This window comes from Aplidium turbinatum, chromosome 3 (genome assembly GCF_918807975.1).
Source record: "Aplidium turbinatum chromosome 3, kaAplTurb1.1, whole genome shotgun sequence".
Classification (NCBI taxonomy): Eukaryota; Metazoa; Chordata; class Ascidiacea; order Aplousobranchia; family Polyclinidae; genus Aplidium; species Aplidium turbinatum.
Window position 1 is genome coordinate 19,906,866 of NC_137474.1, and position 21,845 is coordinate 19,928,710.

General features: G+C 38.4%; 1 protein-coding gene across 2 annotated transcripts in view; it reads right to left on the minus strand.

Moving 5' to 3' along the window:
• The window catches only part of LOC145766058 (uncharacterized), an 83,071-nt gene that overhangs the window by 33,443 nt on the left and 27,783 nt on the right, over positions 1-21,845 (minus strand). For both annotated transcript variants that reach the window (XM_082577712.1, XM_082577713.1), the window contains 2 exons: positions 2,653-2,763; positions 2,236-2,361 (listed from right to left, as the gene is read on the minus strand). In XM_082577712.1, coding sequence (XP_082433838.1) covers positions 2,236-2,361; positions 2,653-2,763 — 237 coding nt within the window. The remainder of the gene's footprint in view (positions 1-2,235; positions 2,362-2,652; positions 2,764-21,845) is intronic.

Here is a 21,845-nt window from a genome sequence, read left to right on the forward strand (position 1 = left end):
GGCCTGCCCTTTTGGGCTTTAAAATGTCCTTGCCTAATCGTCGTCGTCGTGTGAGCCTCTGGGGCCGAGAGTTTATCCTTTTACCGCCCCAGATTCACGATGTTCCCGGACTACACTAGAAGGCTACTAGAGAGCAGCCAGTCTTTGGTTTCATCATTCGTGACACGCAGACCTTTCATTCCGTTAGGTGGCTTGAAGATGTTACAGTCATTGATGATGTCCGTCTCGATAGTTCAATTGGTTAGCGCGTCACTTCTGGAACGAAGCAGCTTCAAGATCAAGCGGCACCGGTTCGACTCTCAGGGCATGCACTTGAGCAACGCACGTTAAGGACTGCTCTCCATTTAGCGGCATCTAATAGATGGAATAATTTCCCGGCAACGAGACTTCAACAATTAGAAACTTCACTCTGTCAATCTCGGTGACCGGGCCTGCGTCAGTGATTTAAAGCCTTTAGTCTACAAGTATGCGAAACTGCTTTCCCAGTCCGAGGATAAAGATTTATTCAATCAATCAATCAATGATGTGGTCTGCGGTCTGTTCCTCGGCACCACATTCACAGGAGGAGGAAGAGGCCATTTCCCATTGGTGCATGGTTGAACGGAAAAGCCCGACGCCCGTACGGAGACGGTTGAGGCGCACCCATGCTTGTCTTGGTAGTGTCAGGTCGATGGAGCGTGTGTCGGCGTCGGGGATGAACGAATAAAGTCTGGTGATGAACAAGTGCTGCAATAAAAACAATATTTTTACTGCAGCACTTGACGGAATGGGAGTGTTATGTTTTTAAAACAGGTTTTTCATCGGTCCAATTGTTAATCTGGATCCGCTTAACTTGTCCTCAGGGTCCGCTTCCAAATACTCCTGTAACAGATTCAACGCGCATTGCTTTCTTTTCTTGGTTTTTGCGTAAAGTTGTGCAAAAAGTCCTCCGTGGCTCTATCCACCACCATCCACTTCAGTGTCGCTGCTACTCCCCTCTTCAACAGAGCAGTTTGCTTCTTCAATTGCTTGAAGCATGTTCTGTTTTATTTTGGTCTTCAATTCAGCAGTGTCGCGTAATGATCAGGCATTAAACACAGATAAGTCTAAATTGTGGGTAGAATGCAGTCGCAAGCTGAAAGTCGCTGTCCTCGAACCAATGACCAAATCTGATTTGTATTGCTTCCACAAGAACGTCCACCAACGGCAAGCAATCAGCAATGCTGTTGCTGGTTTTAATGTCAGACAATCTTTTTAGAGGCATTGCAAACGTTGCACTAAATGCAATAAATTTCAACTTCTTGAAGGTAACTAACTAACTGACTATAAGCATCAACAAATTGCTTTTAATCGCTGCGTGTTTCTTGATGCTTATGGTCAGTTAGTTAGTTACCTTCAAGAAGTTGAAATTTACTGCATTTTTATAAATATTTTCAGGTTCCTGATGAGGGCTGAAGTTAAACTGAAAACGTTTGACTGTTAAACTCATTTGTAAATATGTAAAATATATTATTATAATGCTCAACCCTGTTGTATTGTTGTGTCTTGCCTGTCTTTGGTACATATTGATTAATCGCCAAAAACAATTAATTTAGCCAAATCAGTTATCAAAAATCGCCAAAAAAGAGCCAAATCATAAATATGAAGCTAAACGTCTTAAAAAATCGCCATATTTCTGGACTTTGGCGATAAATTCGCCAATATGGCAACCCTTCTCCACCAGTCCACAAAACAAAAGTAGAACCGCGCATGCGCAGTGCTGCGCCGACACATCTGCGAGAAAAATGCATTATTGCGCAAAACGCAGCAAACACGCACTAAGCAAGACACAAACACGTACAGAGAAATAAACGGTAATTAAAAACTGAAATTTCAATACAAAAGTAACTTGTAACTGTAACTGTTGAAAAAGTGCTAAAATAGGAACTAGTTACCGCGTTTCGTTACTTTTGGAAAATAGTAACGAAGTTACCGTTACAGTTACTCAAAAAGTAACTAGTTACAGTAACTAGTTACTTTTGTAACTAGTTACTGCCCACCTCTGCATACTGCATAGCCGATTGGCGAGAGCTCTGGTACGACACTCGAAAGAGTGCCGGTTTGACACCGCCCTCAAGCACGTGGCTGTGTTTTCGGCAGGACACTTAATAGCATGCCTGAAAGATGGACACAAAGATTGGCATCCTTGCCTTCGCGTCCACTTATGCTAAATCTTCAATTCTTCAACAACCGGGCGTAAACCGGAATACAACAAACCTTTCATGATAAAACTTATATAACTGATCTTGAATCTTCAAATCTTTTTCAACATTCTTCTCCTGCCTTCTTAGGAACCTTTCTCCGGCATCGTTGGACAGAAAGGAACTCACATCTTCATATAACCTTTTAATTGACAAGACACTGTTACTGGTAGATCTTATGTATTAATATCAACATTACCACCATACTAGACAATAGTGGGAAGACGAATTCATACAAACCCCAGTGAACAACTTTGTGATACACAACTCAAGCTAAATTCAGTGATGTGTTTCTAATTGCTTTATTGCACAAAGAAAAGCTAAAATTTGAAATAAATCCAACATATCACTTGTACAGAAACTGCAACTTCTTACAAATGCTTGTTTGGTCCAAACATAATGCATAAACAATTTACAACCACGCATTTCTTACTTGGTTTTATTGACGATGGCAGTTTCCTTTGTTTCTTTCAAATCTTGACTTAAATCTTTAGCAATCGTTGCAGTCGCCCACTCGACATCCAATACCTCGACCGCTTGATCCCTGTAGATGGGAAGTGAAGTCAGTGACATAGGATGCTGTCTAACTTCATGATTAGGCTATAACGTCTGACATAGGCCTATGTGCAATTGTCAACTCAAAATATTCAAGTGCATTGTACACCCATAACATACGCGTCGCAGAAGCCAGAGGACATAGCATGTTTATTGTTTAAAGATGTTGGAAAGAATAGGAAAAATAGGAATTAACACAACTGTCTCCCAAAATTGTTTGAGTACGGTAAGTATTTGTCTACATATTGATTGATATGAACAGTTTTTGAGATGTGAGTTCTTGTTGCATCTGCTAAACGAAATGTAATTTACTGTGTTCACGTAGCCTTTAGAATTCTAGCGATGTTCACTCTTGTTCAACAATCATTTCACACAATGACTCAGATAAGGCATAAGAAGAAGATATTCACAAGATTTGTAGACGCTTTTATGGCAATTGACCTACTTTTTTCTGGCGTGAGCGGTGAAGTGTGAACCACTGTTACAAGTATTCAAAATGCTTTTCTGTTATGTGATGTAATTGTATACAACCTCGCGTAAATATTGTCTTTGTACTTTATAGGGAAGATTTACACACAGTAGGCCTACAATACAGCATGCAATATCTGTAGACAGTCTAGACCAGCGGTTCCCAAACTTTTCTAAAAATTTTGCCTGGTGGACCCTTTGCAATTGTTTTGATATTTCGCGGCCCTATAAAAATCAAAAAATGCTATTGGAAAAAAGCAAAAACCACACCAATAAAAGAAAAGCAAAAACAATCAAATACGGTAAGCATTTAACTCTCCTATCTACAAAGTGCTACCAACTCAGTCTGCTACTACATCTACACCGGCACACCGCGACAGTCACTCCTTCGTTCAAGGGTCAGTTGACCCATGTTTCTTGTAGTAGGCTACACTAGTGCAGTCACGATTGTTTCTAATGTTAACAACTTTCTAACTATTGTGAACAATTCACTGATAGCATGTAGTACAGCATAATAGCCTAGATGCTTTATGATGTCACAAGAGACATCCTAAAACACGCAATAATGTTTACAACATTCGCTAACTAAAGACTAATGATAAAGCAAGCATTACACCTGAGAAATCTTCATTATCGAATCACAATCCTTAAAAATGTAAATTCTCAGTGCGGACCCTGTGAAGCTGCTGTACGGACCCCAGTTTGGGAACCGCTGGTCTAGACAGTGAATAATGCATTCATAGCCTACATGGCTAACTGGTTTTTTTCTTTTTTTGCTGAGACTTTTCGAACATTTGTCCGAATGAAAATATTTCCTTTTAAGTACCTGATACAAACCAAAATTTGCAGTTACTGTCTAACTACAACATAAGTTTCGCTGAGAAACGTTTTTTTTTCTGACATTTTGACCAAATTGACTATATATTTTTTCAGACATTTTGACCGAATTGACTATACTTTTTTTCGGACATTTTGCTAAAAAATCGGTCAATGACCGATAAATGACCAAAAAAAAAACTCAGCTCACTAAACCAACACATTTTTTAACCAAAACCAGCAAAGTTGGTGAAGCTTACTTGACAGTTTTGTAGCCCTGATTAGTACAATTAATACCGTATATGCCTACATTTTGTGACCTATCATGCAGTAGAGATAGGCAGCTCTGTTTAATGTAGTCCCAAAGAAAAAAAGGGAACTACTTGAAAATTTGCTGCATATGTCACTGACACCAAAATATGGCTGAATATTTCATTAGTAATTTGGGTATTTTGAATAACACTGTATCAATCAATCAATCGTTTATTTATCAAAAAACAAAACACAAAAGTGACATAAAACAATAATACATAGGCTACAATGTTTAGGTTTTGTTATTGATAGGGAGACAACGAAACGACCATACGGTCAACTAGTCAGTTGCCACCAATCAACAATTCAATCATCAATCACAATTCACAGACGGAGATAGCTTTTGACACATATAAATCAGATGATTTCAGTGCAACCAAGTGTATTTATTGTTTATGCTGTACCCATTTCTTCGTTGCTGAGTTCAAAGCAGGAATTAGAATTAGTATTATTAAGGCTTGGCACTTAACAAATGGTAGACAATTTTTGAGTAATAAACATATAATATTATTGTCAAATAAATAAATATTTAGGAAAAACATGTTTTACTCCATGTGATAGTATGGATACACAGCAGCAACAATGTACCCATTCTGGAATATGTCATTGCTAAAAAAAACAAAGTCGAATATTCAATTGGTGCAAGCTTGCCGCATAAACTTATACTGCAGAGTGACTTTGTTGTGTTGGGATTGAAAGTGCTTGCATGGTTTTCTTACCATTTCACACTGCCATTTTAATATGGTTGAAAAAAAACACTCAAGTAGAGCTTGTACTAATACAGGCCTTAAAACTCGTATTTTTTCCGGCCTACCGGTAGCTCCTTCTCGGCGGCCAAATCTGCGCACTTGGAGGCCAAAGTACAAATAGCGATAGCACAAGTAAATATACTTAAACTTGCTGCAATGCTAAAATGATCACTTAGTGTTGTTGAAGTCTGGGCGACGTCCTGCAATAGAATCGTTGTACCACGCAATAACTGCTTTATCGGGATTGTAATCCGGTATTGCGGGATCATCTAATTCTAATGACAATAAATTGTTTCAACTGCATTACCAAATACCGCCTAGGGTGGCCAAAAAAAATTGAAATTTTTTATTTTTGTTTGCACACCCTCTCATTTGAGGAGGATTCATGAAAAAATAACTATGTGAAAATTTGAAGTGAATCCGACAAGAGGAAGTGGTCTCCCACCGACCTCAAAGTTTGCTTTTATTTGCATAATCCGTCAAAATTCCTTGAATATGTGACGTAATTCTTTTTTGACTTATGTACATTGCAGTTGCAGCATTTTTGTTTTAACCATTGTTTCACTCTGAATTTATGATACAATAAGTGTTTCCACATGCAGAAAAACATAAATAATGCACAAGATAGATCACATTAACAAGCGTTGGGTATGAAATTAAATGCACTAAACTTTAGCGAAAACCGCATAAAAGTACGTTCACCAGTCACGATCGCAACGCTTTAGGTGACAACACATTGCCCAGAAATTGCAAGAGAAATGTTTGTAAAGAGTCAAGCCATTGGTTGACTTTATTGCACTTGTTGGAAGCAGCTTTCTGTGGTGTTCGACCATTTGATAGAGAAGCTGCCAAGCTGACGCTGTTGTTCATTTTTTGTAAGGACTTCATTGAAGTCAGTAGCTAATTTGACTGCCCAGTGCCCGCTCTGCACAATCATTGACGGCTTTGAGATGACACCAAACTTTGCAGGCTTCTTTATAATCATCACGATCACGCCATGTGTCGACAGAAGCAGTGACTCGAAAAGGTTAAGTGAATGCTGTGTTACAAACTGTGCCAAAGAGAGACGTTGAAACTTGACAATTTTGTTTGGGGCAACACGACGAACATCTTCGGGAAATGGGTCTTTCTTAAGAGCATTAACGATTGCTTTCTTTTCATCATCTGTGTTATTATCATTGAATAAAGGTAGTGCAGCAAGATCCTCACTGATGTACCACAAGCGCAACCTCAACTTTTTTCTGCCACTTGAGAAATTGCATTGTCAACCTCTTTATAATCCTCTGTAAGCTGTAACATTGCTAGGTCATTTGTAGGGGCAGATATTGATGAAGGTGCTGCAAACCAAAAAGTGGCATAGATGGTAGTAGTTAATATTACTTCATCTGCAACTGTACTGCACGCAAGTGGCAGTGTAATCTAATTGATCTTCATCTCGTAGTAGAGACGGCGAAGAACCACACCCCATACAGGCAGCTGACATGGCCCCTCAAGACAGTCAACAAATGGACACCCACTCTCTAGTGTTGACTCTCTTGAGGGGCCATGTCAGCTGCCTGTATGGGGTGTGGTTCTTCACCACCTCTACTACGAGATGAAGATCAATAAGGTTACACTGCCACTTGCTTGCAGTACAGTTCTTGTGGGTGAAAGCTAATATCGCTACCACTGCAAAGACTCACGTTGTTACCAAACTAAAACGCATCCATCAAGAGCGTATAGGAGAATCAAAGCACAAAGGGAGGCGAAATTCAGCTTCCTAGCTGACCTCAGAAGCTGACTTCACCCAGAGCTTAAGTGCATTATTTGATATTACACATGCTAACTGGGAATGCCGCACAACAATACCAGAATACTGCCAGTTTTTGATAGACCAATGTGGTGCATGACAGATACTGATGACAACAGAGGACCCAATGCATCGCAAAGCTGCTGCAAAGTATAGAAAGCGCAAAGATGATGAACAGAGACGCAATAGAAATCGCATTGATCCAGTACCATCAAGTGCTGCTGCTTTCTCATCTGAAAATGATCAGCAAATTATGAAGATTCTTCTAGTGACCCACTATTTGCACCACAAATCCAAATAACAGCAAAACAAAAGAAAACTCAGTAGGAGCAGCCATCACCAAAACGCTGCATTATCGATAATCCACTGTTTAATGCAGCACTGAACAGAACTATAACATCAAGTTGTCAAGCAATGATGATCATCACTCCTGATCTTGCTGCAGCTGGAATTGATATAAATGAATTGACAATGTCACATTCCTCTGTCATGAATGCTCAAAACACCTCACGTGAAAGCCTTGCAGCTGCAGTGCGGAAAAAATTTAAACCAACAGTTCCACTTGTTGCTTATTTTCATGGTACCATTTGACTAATGCCACTGGCACAAAGTGCGACTCTTTGGCCATTGTAGTTTCTGGTATGCATGTTGAAATACTGCTTGGCATTCCGAAGCTGCCTATTGGAACGGGATCACTAATGGGCCAAAAAGTAGTGGAGTTCATACACGAGTTGTAGCAGAGCATTTAGCTGCACTTTATTTTGACACAACATCAAGCAATATGAGAATCCACACTGGAGCTATCACTGTCGTGCAGCAGGCATTTAATCGAAGGCTGCTATTTCTTGCATGCCGTCGTCTCAAAGCCGTCAATGATTGTGCAGAGCGGGCACTGGGCAGTCAAATTAGCTACTCACTTCAATGAAGTCCTTATGGAAAATAAACAGCAGCGCCAGCTCCTCTATCAGGTGGTCGAGCACCACAGAAAGCTGCTTCCAACAAGTGCAAGTAAAAGCCAACATGCCAACAGCTCCATTAAATAAAATCAATGGCTTGACTCTTTACAAACGTTTCGTTTGCTTTTTCTGGGCAATGTGTTGTCACCTAAAGCGTTGCGATCGTGACTGGTGAACGTACTTTTATGCGGTTTTCGCTAAAGTTTAGTGCATTTAATTTCATACCAAACGCTTGTTAATGTGATCTATTTTGTGCATTATTTATGTTTTTCTGCATGTGGAAACACTTATTGTATCATAAATTCAGAGTAAAACAATGGTTAAAACAAAAATGCTGCAACTGCAATGTACATAAGTCAAAAAAGAATTACGTCACATATTCAAGGAATTTTGACGGATTATGCCAATAAAAGCAAACTTTGAGGTCGGTGGGAGAGCACTTCCTCTTGTCGGATTCACTTCAAATTTTCACAGTGTTATTTTTTCATGAATCCTCCTCAAATGAGAGGGTGTGCAAACAAAAATAAAAAATTTTAATATTTTTTGGCCACCCTAATACCGCCTTTTCATAAAATCTAACCATTTATACCGTTGTAATGTCACTATTGAGGGTGTGAACTGAATGTTTCTCAACTGTGAAGACACGTGTTTTCCCCTCGGATGTCAACTAAACTAGTTCTCCTTTTTAACAACGATTCAATGTCCGACAACATTGCATCGACATAAAAACGACAATATTGCCAGCTGATGTAAATTAGCACTTTGTTAAAATAAACGTCGGGAATTACAAACAAGACTTGGTCAAACAGGCAAATGCGCAAAGGTTTTTTTAAAAACTTTATTCTAGATCATTTAAGAAGCGGAACATTTGTCTTGTTTTTGTTCAGTTATGTTCATCTAGCACTGCTCTATAATCATGCAAAAAATCGCAAACCTGTGACTTGTGGTATTGCGTCACGGTAATTAACGCTATTACTCGCGCACAATGGATGAATGCGCGTCGCGCGTTGGCCGAATATTCAGCTGGTGATTGCAGCTGGATATATTCCATATCATCATCATCATTAAGTTCCTTCCTCTCGTCGAGGGTTGGAGGCAATGAAACGCCAAGTTTCTCTGTTGTGAGATTTTTTTACTACAGTTTAGTAATTAAGTCCTGACCAGTCTTGGTGGTCTATTTCGTTTGCCGTTCATTTTTCCTTCTAGTAGTTGTCTTTGAATAGAATTATTGCGAATCATGTGGCCAAAATATTTCAATTTTCTTGATTTAATTGTTTGTAGAATTTCCATGTTGGTTTGTATTCTGGATAGTACATCTTTATTTGTGATTTTATCCTTCCATGAAATTTTAAGCATTCTTTTATAAATCCACATTTCAAATGCCCCAAGTCGTTTAACCATTTGTGATGACAGTGTCTATGTTTCTGCATTGTAAAGTAACGTAGTCCAGATATAACATTTCATAATTCGTTTTCGAGTGTTGATGTTAATTTTGCGTGTTGTTAATGTCTTTTTCATTTTTACGAAGTTATTTCTTGCTATTTCTATTCGTCTCAATATTTCCGTATCGCATCTGCCATTTTCAGTTATTGTGTGTCCCAGATAGGTAAAGCTTTTGACTTGACCGACCAGCATTCCATCAATAGTAATATTTACACTTGGTACATTTTATTTTCTTGTAATAGGCTAATCATCGCGTTTTCGTCTTGTTTGTGTTGCTTTTCATGTTATATTCCTTTCCAGTATTGTTCACTTTTTCTATTATTGTTTGGAGAGCTTCTGCTGCTTCCGCCAATAAAACAGTATCATCTGCATACCGTAGGTTAGATATATTCATACCTCCTATGCTGATACCTTTCATTTCATCAATCTGTCTGAAAATCATTTCAGTATACAGGTTGAATAGACATGGAGATAGTATACAATAACATCCCTGGCGAACTCCACGTTTTATGTCCATTGCACCATATTCCATATATACAAGAACAGCAAATGTCCCGCACAATACAACAGTGGTGATTATAACGTGCTGGACCTAATTCTGCGTCACTCTTTGATACTACATATTTTCGACAGTTAATCCACGCTCATTCTATTACAAAATTAAATAATTGGCTAGAAGAAATCGGCAGCCAAACTTTGCCGACTGAGAAGGTAGCACCGGCGGTCATTCAAGCACTACTTAGCGGCCATGGCCGCGATGGCCGCCGGTTGCTTTAAGGCTTGCTAATACTACTGGACTTGGGTCTGCTACTATTTGGTGAGTCCGATTCGGTGAGTTCCTAACCCTAACCCTTACACGGCAATGATAATTAGGCTACGGTACCTGATATTTTTTTAAAAATTCAAAAAATTACTGAATAGGGATTGGACTCACCAAATCGGACTCACCGAATCGGACTCACCGAATCGGACTCACCGAAACGGGCCATTCCGACTGGACTTGCACACTGCCTTGGCTGAATGCAATGCTAATATTCTCCAGGAGTACCGCGTTCCATATTCATTCTCTGTTGAAGAACCCATTTCGATAGTTGAAAAGTATTTGTTCAAAAATTGTTGTTCCCTGGCAGCTAAAGACCTTGCCATACAACGCGGCAGAGAAGATGGTTTTGGTTCGCAGACCAGTGCCTATATAGTCTTCACATGCAACTGAAGTACACAAACTGGCCTCTTCATAGCTACAAGGTTTGCCCAGCAATAATCTTGAATGTTAGCGCGACTTAGCCAAATTCGGTCATTGGCCAAAAGATCAGCAAGCTGCCTAACAAAATATTCACTGCCAAACGAATCTGAGAAATGACTCTTTATCAGGCTGATACTCCAACTCCAACATAACATACTCCAACAAAATACAATTACAAAAATTGTATAGAGGCTGCACAGAAAGCTGAGGACACTGGTAACATTTTGCTTTACAAATACAAATCATGGAATGGCCCCTTTACAACTGCTGTCAAATTGGAACAATGTGTTCAAAACTCCACGGATGACAATTCCCTGAAAAATATTCTTCGAAACGAGGTTTCATTTCGAAAGCACAGACAGGACATAGTGACTTGGCCAAATTTGTTCAAAGTAAATCAGATTAAAAAGGAAGGACTGAAGGCGAAGCTGAACCTGACCTTGATTCTAACTAAACAGAAGAAGACATATTGACTACATTGCATCTTACATCTGACAACGATAATCAAGAACTGGGAGAAGCTGATCCACAACGATCCAGGAATAAAGATGAACTTGATGTTTTGGTAAATGAGCCGTGCATTGCTGGGAACTAAAGAAATTGGTATCTTGGAATTTGTAGGAAGAACAATGGTGATACAACTTACACAATTGAGCATTTAGAAAAGGCAAGTCATTCCAATGAAAGTGTGAATCAGAGGTGGAGTTATCCAAGCAGACCTGATCAGGCTTGCCAGATTGACCCCTTTTAGACGCATTTGGCAAAAAAAAATTTGTTTGGCTCCTTGGCCCTTTGTTTTCAATATTTGGCTCTTTTTGGAAACAGTTGGCACATACTATTAAACTAGCTATTTAAATAAATTTCTTTCAGAAATTGCGACTGAAAAGTGTTATTACGATTTTTTAGACAGTGTTTAGCTGACAATGTTTATGCCAATGCCAAAGGTTCGAGTGGAAACACTGTAGAAGATGAAGATTTTAGGGTTGCCAGATTGGGCGCTTTTATGCCCAATTGGGCTACTTTTGATTTCTCCAGGCGCCAAAAATTCACGTTGGGCTCGCTTTTTTGGCTGGCGCCCAATTGGGCTACTTTTTTTTAAAAATATAATATAACTTTTTATGTAAAAATTGTATCATGTTAAAGATTTTTACCTAATTTGTAGTTATTTCATTGAGGAGGAGCGTTTTTGGAGGCCCCGGTGAGGCAAGGTTACCAATTTGGTATAAAGATGCCAATTTTCAAAAATATGCATGTTTAGGCTTTAATGTCTGGCAAGCCTGGCAACTTAAGTGATCCAGGTTTTTATGAAAATGTAGTGCACATCAGTTCAGCTTGTTTTTATTTCTGACCATCACAACGAAAAACAATATATGTCAAACATAGCAGGTCTAGAAAAAGATAGAAGCGACAAAACACGGACGCTATAATGTGCATGATGCCAAAGCAGGACAATCAGTTATGGCATGGTTGCAACACCTTAATAAAGTTTTTACAAATGTAGAAAGATGAGAAAAAAAAGCCTAGTGAATTTTTTTTTAACAATTTATATGAGTAAAAAAAAAAGATAGTTTCTACGTTGATTGACCTAGGTGGGTTATCAAAACTGTTGATGGTCTTAAGGGGAACACTCTTGATGCGTTAGCTCATCACGAAAAGCACTTAAACCATTTTTTGTGTTACTTGGTGTGGTATCGGTACTTGTTTGTAGTTATTTTAACAAACAGTTGAGTGAATGCATGGTTGCCAATCTGTCTGAAAGATGTGAAGAAATGGAAAAACACTTATAATTTGGGACTGATGATCAAGCGTTCTGGAAGAATTTTGTATAATAACTTATCTCTTTGCTTGGGCTCCATTTTAGAACCCCCAAAAAAATTGGGCTACTTTTTGCACAAGTTTGGGCTCTTTTTTGTATTAACCTCTGGCAACCCTAGAAGATTTGAAATTGTTCTTGTAGAATGTAGACCATGTTGTTGTAATGTTGTAACGTTATTGACGTTGTAAACGTTATTATGTATTATTAACAACGTTATTGAACAATTTGGCTGGTTTTTACCCAGTTTGGCCCTTTTTTCGACATGTTTTGGCTCTTTTTCCCAATGTATCATACTACCGGTACGTCTATACAGATAGTGCCTTTAATATACTTGGTTCATGGGATATGTCAGGAATAGGGATGGGCAAAATAGAATAATTAGCTACTCTAGAATACTGAAACCGAATATAGAATACAGATATCTATTCTAGAATAATTGACAACTTTTACCATCGACACATTTTAATGATTTTTATGACTTTACAAAAACAATGAACATCACAAAAATTGCTTATCGCAGTGTAACAGATTTAGGCTTTCTAAATTTTCACCAGTCAAACGAGATCTTAACTTGGTGGCAGTTAAACCTGCACTTGAAAAACATCTCTCTGAAGAAGCAGATGTAGCAGGTACACAAAAATATTTTGAAACTGATAGAAACAAGAAAATTGGTTTTTGTTTTGCTTTCCATGTAGTGGATGCTTTCAACAACGTGAGATAGGTATCTATTTCTGAAACAGGGGAAGCCAAATTTGCTGATTCATCTTCACTACTGCAAGTAGCATCTTCAATCCCACAGCTCAACAAGTCGTCCATGTCACTGTACTGGCATACCGGTAGTACAGGCCCGTAGCCAGCTGGGGGCCAGGGGGGCCTTGTCCCCCTAAAAAAAATTTGCCCCCCTGGCAAAATCCCAACATTCTCGAGCAACAGCTACAAATAATGATTTTGCCCATTTAAATTTTTTCGCCCCCCCCCCCTTGCTCTGCGGTAGAAAAAAAGTTGCCCCCCCCCTTGCTCTGCGGTAGTACAGTAAAAGCTAAGAAAAAGCCAACTACCCGTACGTAGTTCTGCGGGGAGGGTCGCTAATGCGCACACCCTGTGGTCGACGTTGCCTCGCATTTTTTTTTTTGAGTGGGAGCTCACGATGTTGGGTGGCTCAGCGAAGGCAAGGACCCTTGTATTCTACCAGAAACAACTTAGGTTTGTGGTACCGAAATAGAGAAAAATCCTGAAAGCGGATTAAGTTGTTTCGTGCCACACTTCCGCAAGACTGTGAGGACTACAAAGCGCTTGACAAGAAAGATCTCTTTAATGCGAACAATGAAACTCGTGCGTTTTTCCGACGCCGAATCGCACTGAATCGATAAACAATTCTACTTTCGCTGCAGCGAATTCGTTGCGATCAAACGGACTAGTACGAAGTAGGTCGTTAAAGCGGTTTCAATTATCCGATTTCATATGCATTTTGAAACCGGTTAGACTCTACAACTGGTTATTCTATATTCGGTATTCTATTTTGCCCATCCCTAGTCAGGAAGGAGTATGGCATTTCTTTTGGATAACTGCCACATCATTGAGAGATTATTCAAAGCATTTTAGTACAAGTAGTTTTCTACGTAGTACTATTATCATGAATCAGTATAATTAGTATACAGAACACTAACAGTATGCTTATTAAATACTACCAGACATCGATTGCTTGCATTAGCACAGTGGGCATTGCTAGTAGTGAATCCGATATTTTTACTATGTAAACCAGGCTTGCAAATTTGTCTTCAGTGGGGCAAGAGTCAAGCGTGCTTTAAATAATGGCATCTATATTTGTTTATTTAATTAAAAAATATTACTAATTGGGTAAGTCTAGTTGGACTCTGGCGGAGTAAGTACATGAGTGCCGGCGAGAGTGCGGCTCTAATACTCTCCTCGAGTTTGCAAGACTGTAAACAATGACCATCTTGAATGTCACCACTGTAAACAGTAAGGCCAATTGCTGGCTAATGGCGACATTACTTTATTAAATGCGTTATTAACATTAAAAGTGTCATTTTCGATCTTAATGCATTCCGGACACCGTTTTTGCCGGCACTGCCTCAGTTTTTCTCTAAATTTATTGAATTATGGCTTAAAATGCTCAGGGGACAAGGTACATCAAAATAGGGGTGTCACCAAAATGATAACTTTTTTAACTATATGTACAGCCTACTCCTTCTTATAATGGGGATAATAGCTGCTATCAAATGCAGCAGATCGACCTCCAGTCATGATTGACTGATTGTAGGTCCACACTTTGGTAAGACCTGTCAACACATGCCATGCCAAAGTGCGAAACTATACTAATGACTGAAGGCTGATGCAATTTTGATGTTGAGCTCTAAACTAAATATACTTTATATCTTTTTGAAATGACCGTTTTGAAAATCAATAAGTATAACTTTATCACTGTAAAACTTCTTGTTTCACGTTAAAAAATGACAAACCTTTTTCTGTTACCAGATGCTTTTCAGATATCCAACACATGCTAAAATCTAGTCTAGAGGTTACGAACCTGCGGCCCGTCAAAGAATTTTGTGCTGCCCGCAAAACAATTTGACAATCGCTCATGCATTAAAGACAAAAGACATCTCAAAGCTGTTTTATGCCTTCACTGGTACACTTTTCCATTGCTATTTTCTTGCCCTAACAGGGTTAATTGGTTTCAACCGCCCGGTTAAAACCTGGTTTAAACCGGGCAGTTTTGACCACCTGTTGCTGGTCAAAACCCCTTTAGTGTATGAATCAAGTTGCTTTTCAATTGGATTAAAAGTATTACCCTCCATGTTATTAGTAATGATGTTCATATTTTGTTTTGATCAACATAACCTAAATGCTGGATTTGGAACAAAAAATATTCAACTTCTCTGTTTGTTTTTGATATTTCAATCAGTTGGTTATTTTAATCATGGAGAAAATTCAAATTCTAAAAATAAGTTTCTGATGAACCAAAAAATGCTTGGTAGAACGATGAACAATTTGCACAGCCAACTGAAGTACAAGAATTTATTCCAACAATTTTTTTTTATGAATAACATTTGCCATCAAATTTTATCCAGTTAAAATAAACAATGCGAATGCATATTGTAAGATGCTTTAAAAATTAAAGACAGGATAGTTTATGATTCGTTCTTTGAAGCAAAGTACATGTCAAGCCAAGAAAGGATTATCGGAAAAGGAACAAGTTGTGATGCCTTATGCCTATCTACTTTATGTAGAACACCTCAATTGAACAGTTGGAATTAACAAGTCTCTCCAGTATATTCAAATGCTTCATTCACCAGTCAATTTCATCTTTTCCTACTCCCTCCTCCCTCACCTTCTACCTTCTCCCTCATATTTTCAGTGATTTTCTGGCGAACACGATCAAGCAACTCATTACAGGGTTTTGACCAGTCAGGTCAGGGTCCGGTCAGGGTTTTGACCGGTTTAAACCTAGTTTTGACCGGTTAAAACCAGGTTTAGATTAAACCGCTTAGTGGTCAAAACCCAGTTTTGACCACTTAGAGATCAACCCTGTGCCCTAAACACTAACTTTCAGAGTTTAAAGTTAGTAAATAGGAAAGCTATAAGGTAAAGTTGTGAAGACCCTATTCACCAACTTCACCTTGTATTTTTGGTCGATTCCAATCTATGACGTCACGATTAAAAAGTTGTGTGGCCCGATAAGTCATGTGTAATTGACAAAGTGACCCGCGACTGCAAAAAGGTTCGTCACCCCTGATCTAGTCCAACATTAGTATAATAAAAATAGTACTAAAGTAGCTCAAACTTACAATATGCACATTGCACAAGAACCATATTTATCAATTTATACTAGCGATTTTGACCACTATTGAGCGTAGCAGCTCAGCCACCGGTCAAATTTGAAGCTAGCATGTTGAAATGGCATTGACCAGATTGACCTGCATATACAAGTAGTCAGGTCTGCACCATAAGACACTTAATGGCATTCAATAATAATGGACACAGATAATTCAATGACTACATTTCCTTTCGCTGCTTTCAATTGTTTGTTGTGTTGCATCTGTGATCGAGGTGTATGGTATTGCAACAATGTAACATGTTTGATGTTTCTAACTGACAAATTCCCATTATTAGAATAGGGTGGAGTGAAAAAAGTTTTTTGTTTAAATCAAAAAAAAAACGGGGTTCTTAAATCTCGACAATTGACCTAAAACTTCATTAAAAATTGACTTTAGGGGGTTGCCCCCATTTTCCAGCCGGCAACCCCCAATTTCTGTGCGCGAGGGGTAAAATTGCCCATCTCGGCAACCAGTGGTCGTAAAGTCATGATATATAGCTCAAAAGCTGCCAAAACATCATGTTTCTATCTGTTCTAAGAAGAAAGTTTGCTCTATTTACAATACAAAACGAGTTATGGCCAAAAAACCAAAATATACACACATTTTTGTTAAAATTCAGCATTTTTTCTGACAAATTGTGATCTGTCATAAGTTTTTTGAAAAAAAAATCTGATATGTTGATTGATTGATTTTATTTCGTTGTAGGTAAATATAGTGCAATAAATACAGCAATAAAAAAGGAATTTCCAGCAACGAGAATCTGCGAAGAGACCATGGGTCTTCGAGTCAAGCAGATACCCTAGATTCTAATTGAAGATCTAAAATTGCGATAACAGTTAGTTACGAAATCTAAAAGATCACTACGAATAAGCGACATAGGATAGAGAACACAATGAATAATTCAATAACGAAAATTGAGACAAGGTGTTAGATGATGGTCTTGCACAGAGAAATATATTTAGTAGCCAAAGTAGCCTATCGGTAGCATGAAGGTAGTACAAAATTAGTCGTGCTAATATTTGGCAATGAGTGAATATTTGTGTTGCTCTTTAAAAGAATAAAATGACAATTTACGCAAGCTCGTTGGTAAGGAGTTCCAGACTTTCACTCCGGCATATTTAATGCTGCGCTGGAGTCGGGATGAGGCGTAACGTGGGACAAAATAACAATCATTGGAAGAGTGTCTAGTAAGACGTGCATTATACATGAGTTTGGTTTTTTCAAAGTAGTGTGCGAAAGGCAGAGGCAATACATCCATATCAAATTTAAACATGAATTTAGCAATTTCGTGTTCGTACAAATCTTTAAGCTTGAGTATGTTAAGTTTCTTATAGAAAGGTGTGACCTGATCAGACCACCTGCTACTATTCTGACAGCCTTATTTTGTAAGGTGCTAATCTTTTTCATTTGTGTCTTACAGCATGAACCCCAAATCGTTATCCCATATACGATATGAGAATGTACCAGTGCGTAGTATAATTGTAATAATGTTTTGTTTGGTAAAAATGTATTTGAGTTTCGACAATAATTCTACAGATATAGAAAGTTTCTTGTGAAGCATATTAAAATGAGGTTCAAAATTTAGACCATTGTTAAAAATAATGCCAAGGCATTTGGCAAACGTAACTTGTTCGATCTGAGCACAATTATAAAGTACATTGATATCTTCTGGGTAGCTACATTTTTTAGGAGGGATCACAATGACATTTGATTTGGAAGGATTGATAACTAATTTATTGGCATTAATCCAGTTCTTGATGTTAAGTAGTTCAGACGATATTTCCTTTTCTAAGTAGGATGGATTAGGAGCGTTAATTACCAGGCAGGTATCGTCTGCGAAAAGTCTTGGAACAGAAGACGTGCAGTTTGGTAAATCGTTTACGTACAATAAAAACAGTAATGGACCCAGCGTTGAACCCTGAGGTACACCGTATGTTATGCATCTCTGTTCAGATTCCTGTTCATTAATCGCGACATACTGCATTCTGTCTTTTAGGTAGGAGGAGAATAATTTGTTTGCTGTACCTTGGATTCCATAGTGGTTGAGTCTGTATAGTAGAATGGGATGGTATACCGTGTCAAAGGCTTTTTTGAGATCCAAGAGAACCAAACCTGTGTACAGGTTGCTTTTTACGTGTTCATAGGTGGCACTAATAATATCAATAGTGGCATATGAAGTAGAGGAGCCAGACCGAAATCCAAATTGCATAGGAGCAAAGACAGAATGTTTGTCTAGAAAGGAAGAGACCCTTTTATATATGAGCTTTTCCAAAAAAAATTCGGAAGACGATAAAAGGGAGATAGGTCTATAATTATTTACCTCAAGTTTGTCTCCAGATTTGAAGACGGGTACAACTTTAGCAAGTTTAACTGTATCTGGGAAAATACCGAACTGAAAGGAATAGTTAATAAGATTTGAGAAGGGCAGGGCAATAATCACGGAGGCAATCTGCATGAAATATGCTGAAATGTCATCGTAGCCAGTTGCTTTGTTGGGTTTTAGAGCTCGGATTTCTTTGAGTACCTCATCGCCAGTCGTTGGTTCAAGAAAAATAGAAGGAACGTGGTTTGTAAGGTAGGATGTGAAGTTGTTATCGTTGGCAAGCAGAAGAGATCTCTTTTTCAACATTGCAGAAGAATTTATTGAATTGGTTCGCCATTTTGATGGGTTTGTTTGATGACACTCCATCAATATTAATGGAATTGATTGTTTGCTTTGATTTTTGTTTATTTGGCAGCAATGAGTTAATGACTTCCCAAACTTTACGTGGAGAAGATTTGTTCAGTTCAATTTCCGATTGTATATAATTTTGCTTGGAAATATATTTCAATTTGGTGAGCTTATTTGCGTATTTTTTGTACTCTAGCCTGTCTGTTTGATTCCCTTTCAGGTAGTGCGATTGGTACATTTTTTGCTTATTTTTAATTGAAGTAAACAACCCACTGGTAATCCACGGCTTCCTTTTTAACTTGCACATTTTCCTTGACATTTTTTTCAGTGGAGCGTATTTGTCAATTGCATTTTTTTAAATTTGTAATAGTTCGCTATATTTATAATCAGTTCCTGAGGTTGTAATGATTTAATACCCAACAGAAACGTGCCTAGTTGGGAGTTCAAGTCCTCAATGAAGGAAGCCAAATCAAGGTTACACTTGTCTCTGTAGTTCTAAACGAGGTTTGCATTGATGCGCATTGTCAACATGGGAAATTATACAAAAAATAGGGTAATGATCAGAGATGTCAGACTTAATTATTCCAGGTAATACGGAATGAGAAACATCGTTCGATAAAATGTGACGAATAAGTGTTGACGATTTATCAGTAACTCTTGTAGGCTGAGTAATTATAGGGCAAGTACCATTGCTGTTTAGCATATTTAGGTAATTTGTGACGGGTGAAGGGAGAACGTCATTTAAAATATTGATATTGAAATCACCTAATATATAGTAGGTTTGATTCATTTTGTTTGTTACTTAGCACACTGTCCAGAGCATTGTTGTGCTAGCGCTTGTTGTGGTGTTACTTATATTAACAAATAAGCTTTCATAGTCAGCACAAGGCACTTCAAAAGGTTTCAAGGGTGCGATATTATATTTGTCTAATGATTAAATCAAAGCTCCACCTGCAGAAGTAATGGAGTTAACGTATTTAAACTCGTACCCAGGTAGAATAATATTTGACCGAGGAGTGACTTTAATACGAGTTTCAGTTAAATGCAAATAACATCAGGAAGTTTGTCGAAGTTAGCAAGAAAATCGTACAAAGAGTCAAAATTCTTTTGTAATGACCTGATATTTACATGAATAACAAATAATGATGCACTACGAATTGTCTCAAAAGTAGGAGAGTTGATGTTGTGGTATTCGCAGTTATTGAAGTTGCGAGTTAGTGACCGATTAAGAGAATCGCATAGGTAGAACGCATTTTCTGCATCTGAATCAAGGGCAGTAGCCTGACTCGAGGACACATGAGTCTCTGAAATGTCATTATTGGTACAATTAATTACGAGAAATGTGGATCAGCACAGTTTGACGCGGTAATCAGCACGCAGGGATTATCCAAGATATGAAGAGCACGCAGAAGAATAGCATCATGTGGCATCGCGGAAGGCCAAATGTGATGTAGCCAGACATCAATTCAGCACTAAAAATACATTGAATCATCACTAATAATCCACACTGACGCATGAGTGAAAGACATTAGACAAATAACAAGCAAACAAATGATAAGGTTTTGTAAAAAATTAAATGTTACTATTAACAAAAATCAACACAGAGAGGGCAGAAGTTAATCACAGTTCGCAGGCAAGTATGCATTGGCTATTCATGCCAGGGTAATGGAACTTAAAGAAGTATAGTACACATTCGTGTCTACAAAACTAGGCCGTTGAATGAAATGTCCAGAGTATTCAAAGGCAGCTATTTTACAATCATAATGTCAATGCTTAGCGTTGCACAAGATATAGTAACACAGTACACACTGATAATACCGAATGTGAAAGATGCGGGGAGGAACTACGGCAAGAAGAGCAACAAAATTTCAGTATAGTGAATGGTCTATACTTTGATGGACGTAAAGATACAACACAAACGGTTGTGTAAGGTCCAAACGAAAAGCACTACAGATCTGTTCAATTGGAAGAACACTATACTGCAGTTAGCGAGCCGGGGAGTTATTACCTCACCCACTTTTCTCCTGAAGATGGCAAGGGCAGAACCATAGCTCAACATCTATTCAATTCATTAGAAGATACAGAATTGCAAAATAAACTGGCAGTTGTTGGTACTGATGGCACTGTATCGACGACAGGAAAACACAATGGATGCATTCGAGGCCTGGAAGAGTTGCTGAATAAGCCACTTCAATGGATAGTATGTCTGCTACATACTAATGAATTGCCTTTGCGACATGTGTTTGCAGGTCTCGATGGTGCTACAAGTGGCCCAGACACATTTGCAGGTCCAATTGGAAAAAACTACATGGAACTGTAACCTGTTAGCCAGTTACTCAATTCAAAGAGCTCTCGCCACCACTTTTGGCCTTTTCAAAGCTCCCATCCGAAGTTGTGAATGACTTTAAAGTACGGACCAGTTCTATGCTTATAAAATGTGCTGGGCAATTATTGAAGGAAACGTTGATGATGATCTGGCTTATTTGAAGGTTGGACCAGTTGTGCATTCAAGATGGCTAACTTTGGGACGCAGAATTTTACTTTATTGTATGACAGTTTGACACTGTGAACCTGGAGATTCTGGTTCGTTTTTGCCTTGAATTATATTTTCCGACTAGGTTTGAAATCAAGCTAAACAACTAGGATAACACATGGATCCATAAACTTTTTCAACTTGATTCAACAGGTTTTGAATTTTTCTGACCAAAACGTTCGGGAAATTGCTTTGAATGTGGTGACAAGAAACGGTTATTTCGCACACCCCGAAAATATTCTGATTGCAATGCTGGGGGATGATAATGAAGACATACGAAATAAGAGTGTGACCAAGGTGCTTGCAATTCGCAAACATGCCGCTGAAAAAAATTCACTTATGGACATTGAAAGTCATAGCAGTTCCAACCCATTGAACTGCAGTCCAATTCGTTTGTTCTGTGTTCCAAAGTTGAACTTGGAAGCAAAGGCATACC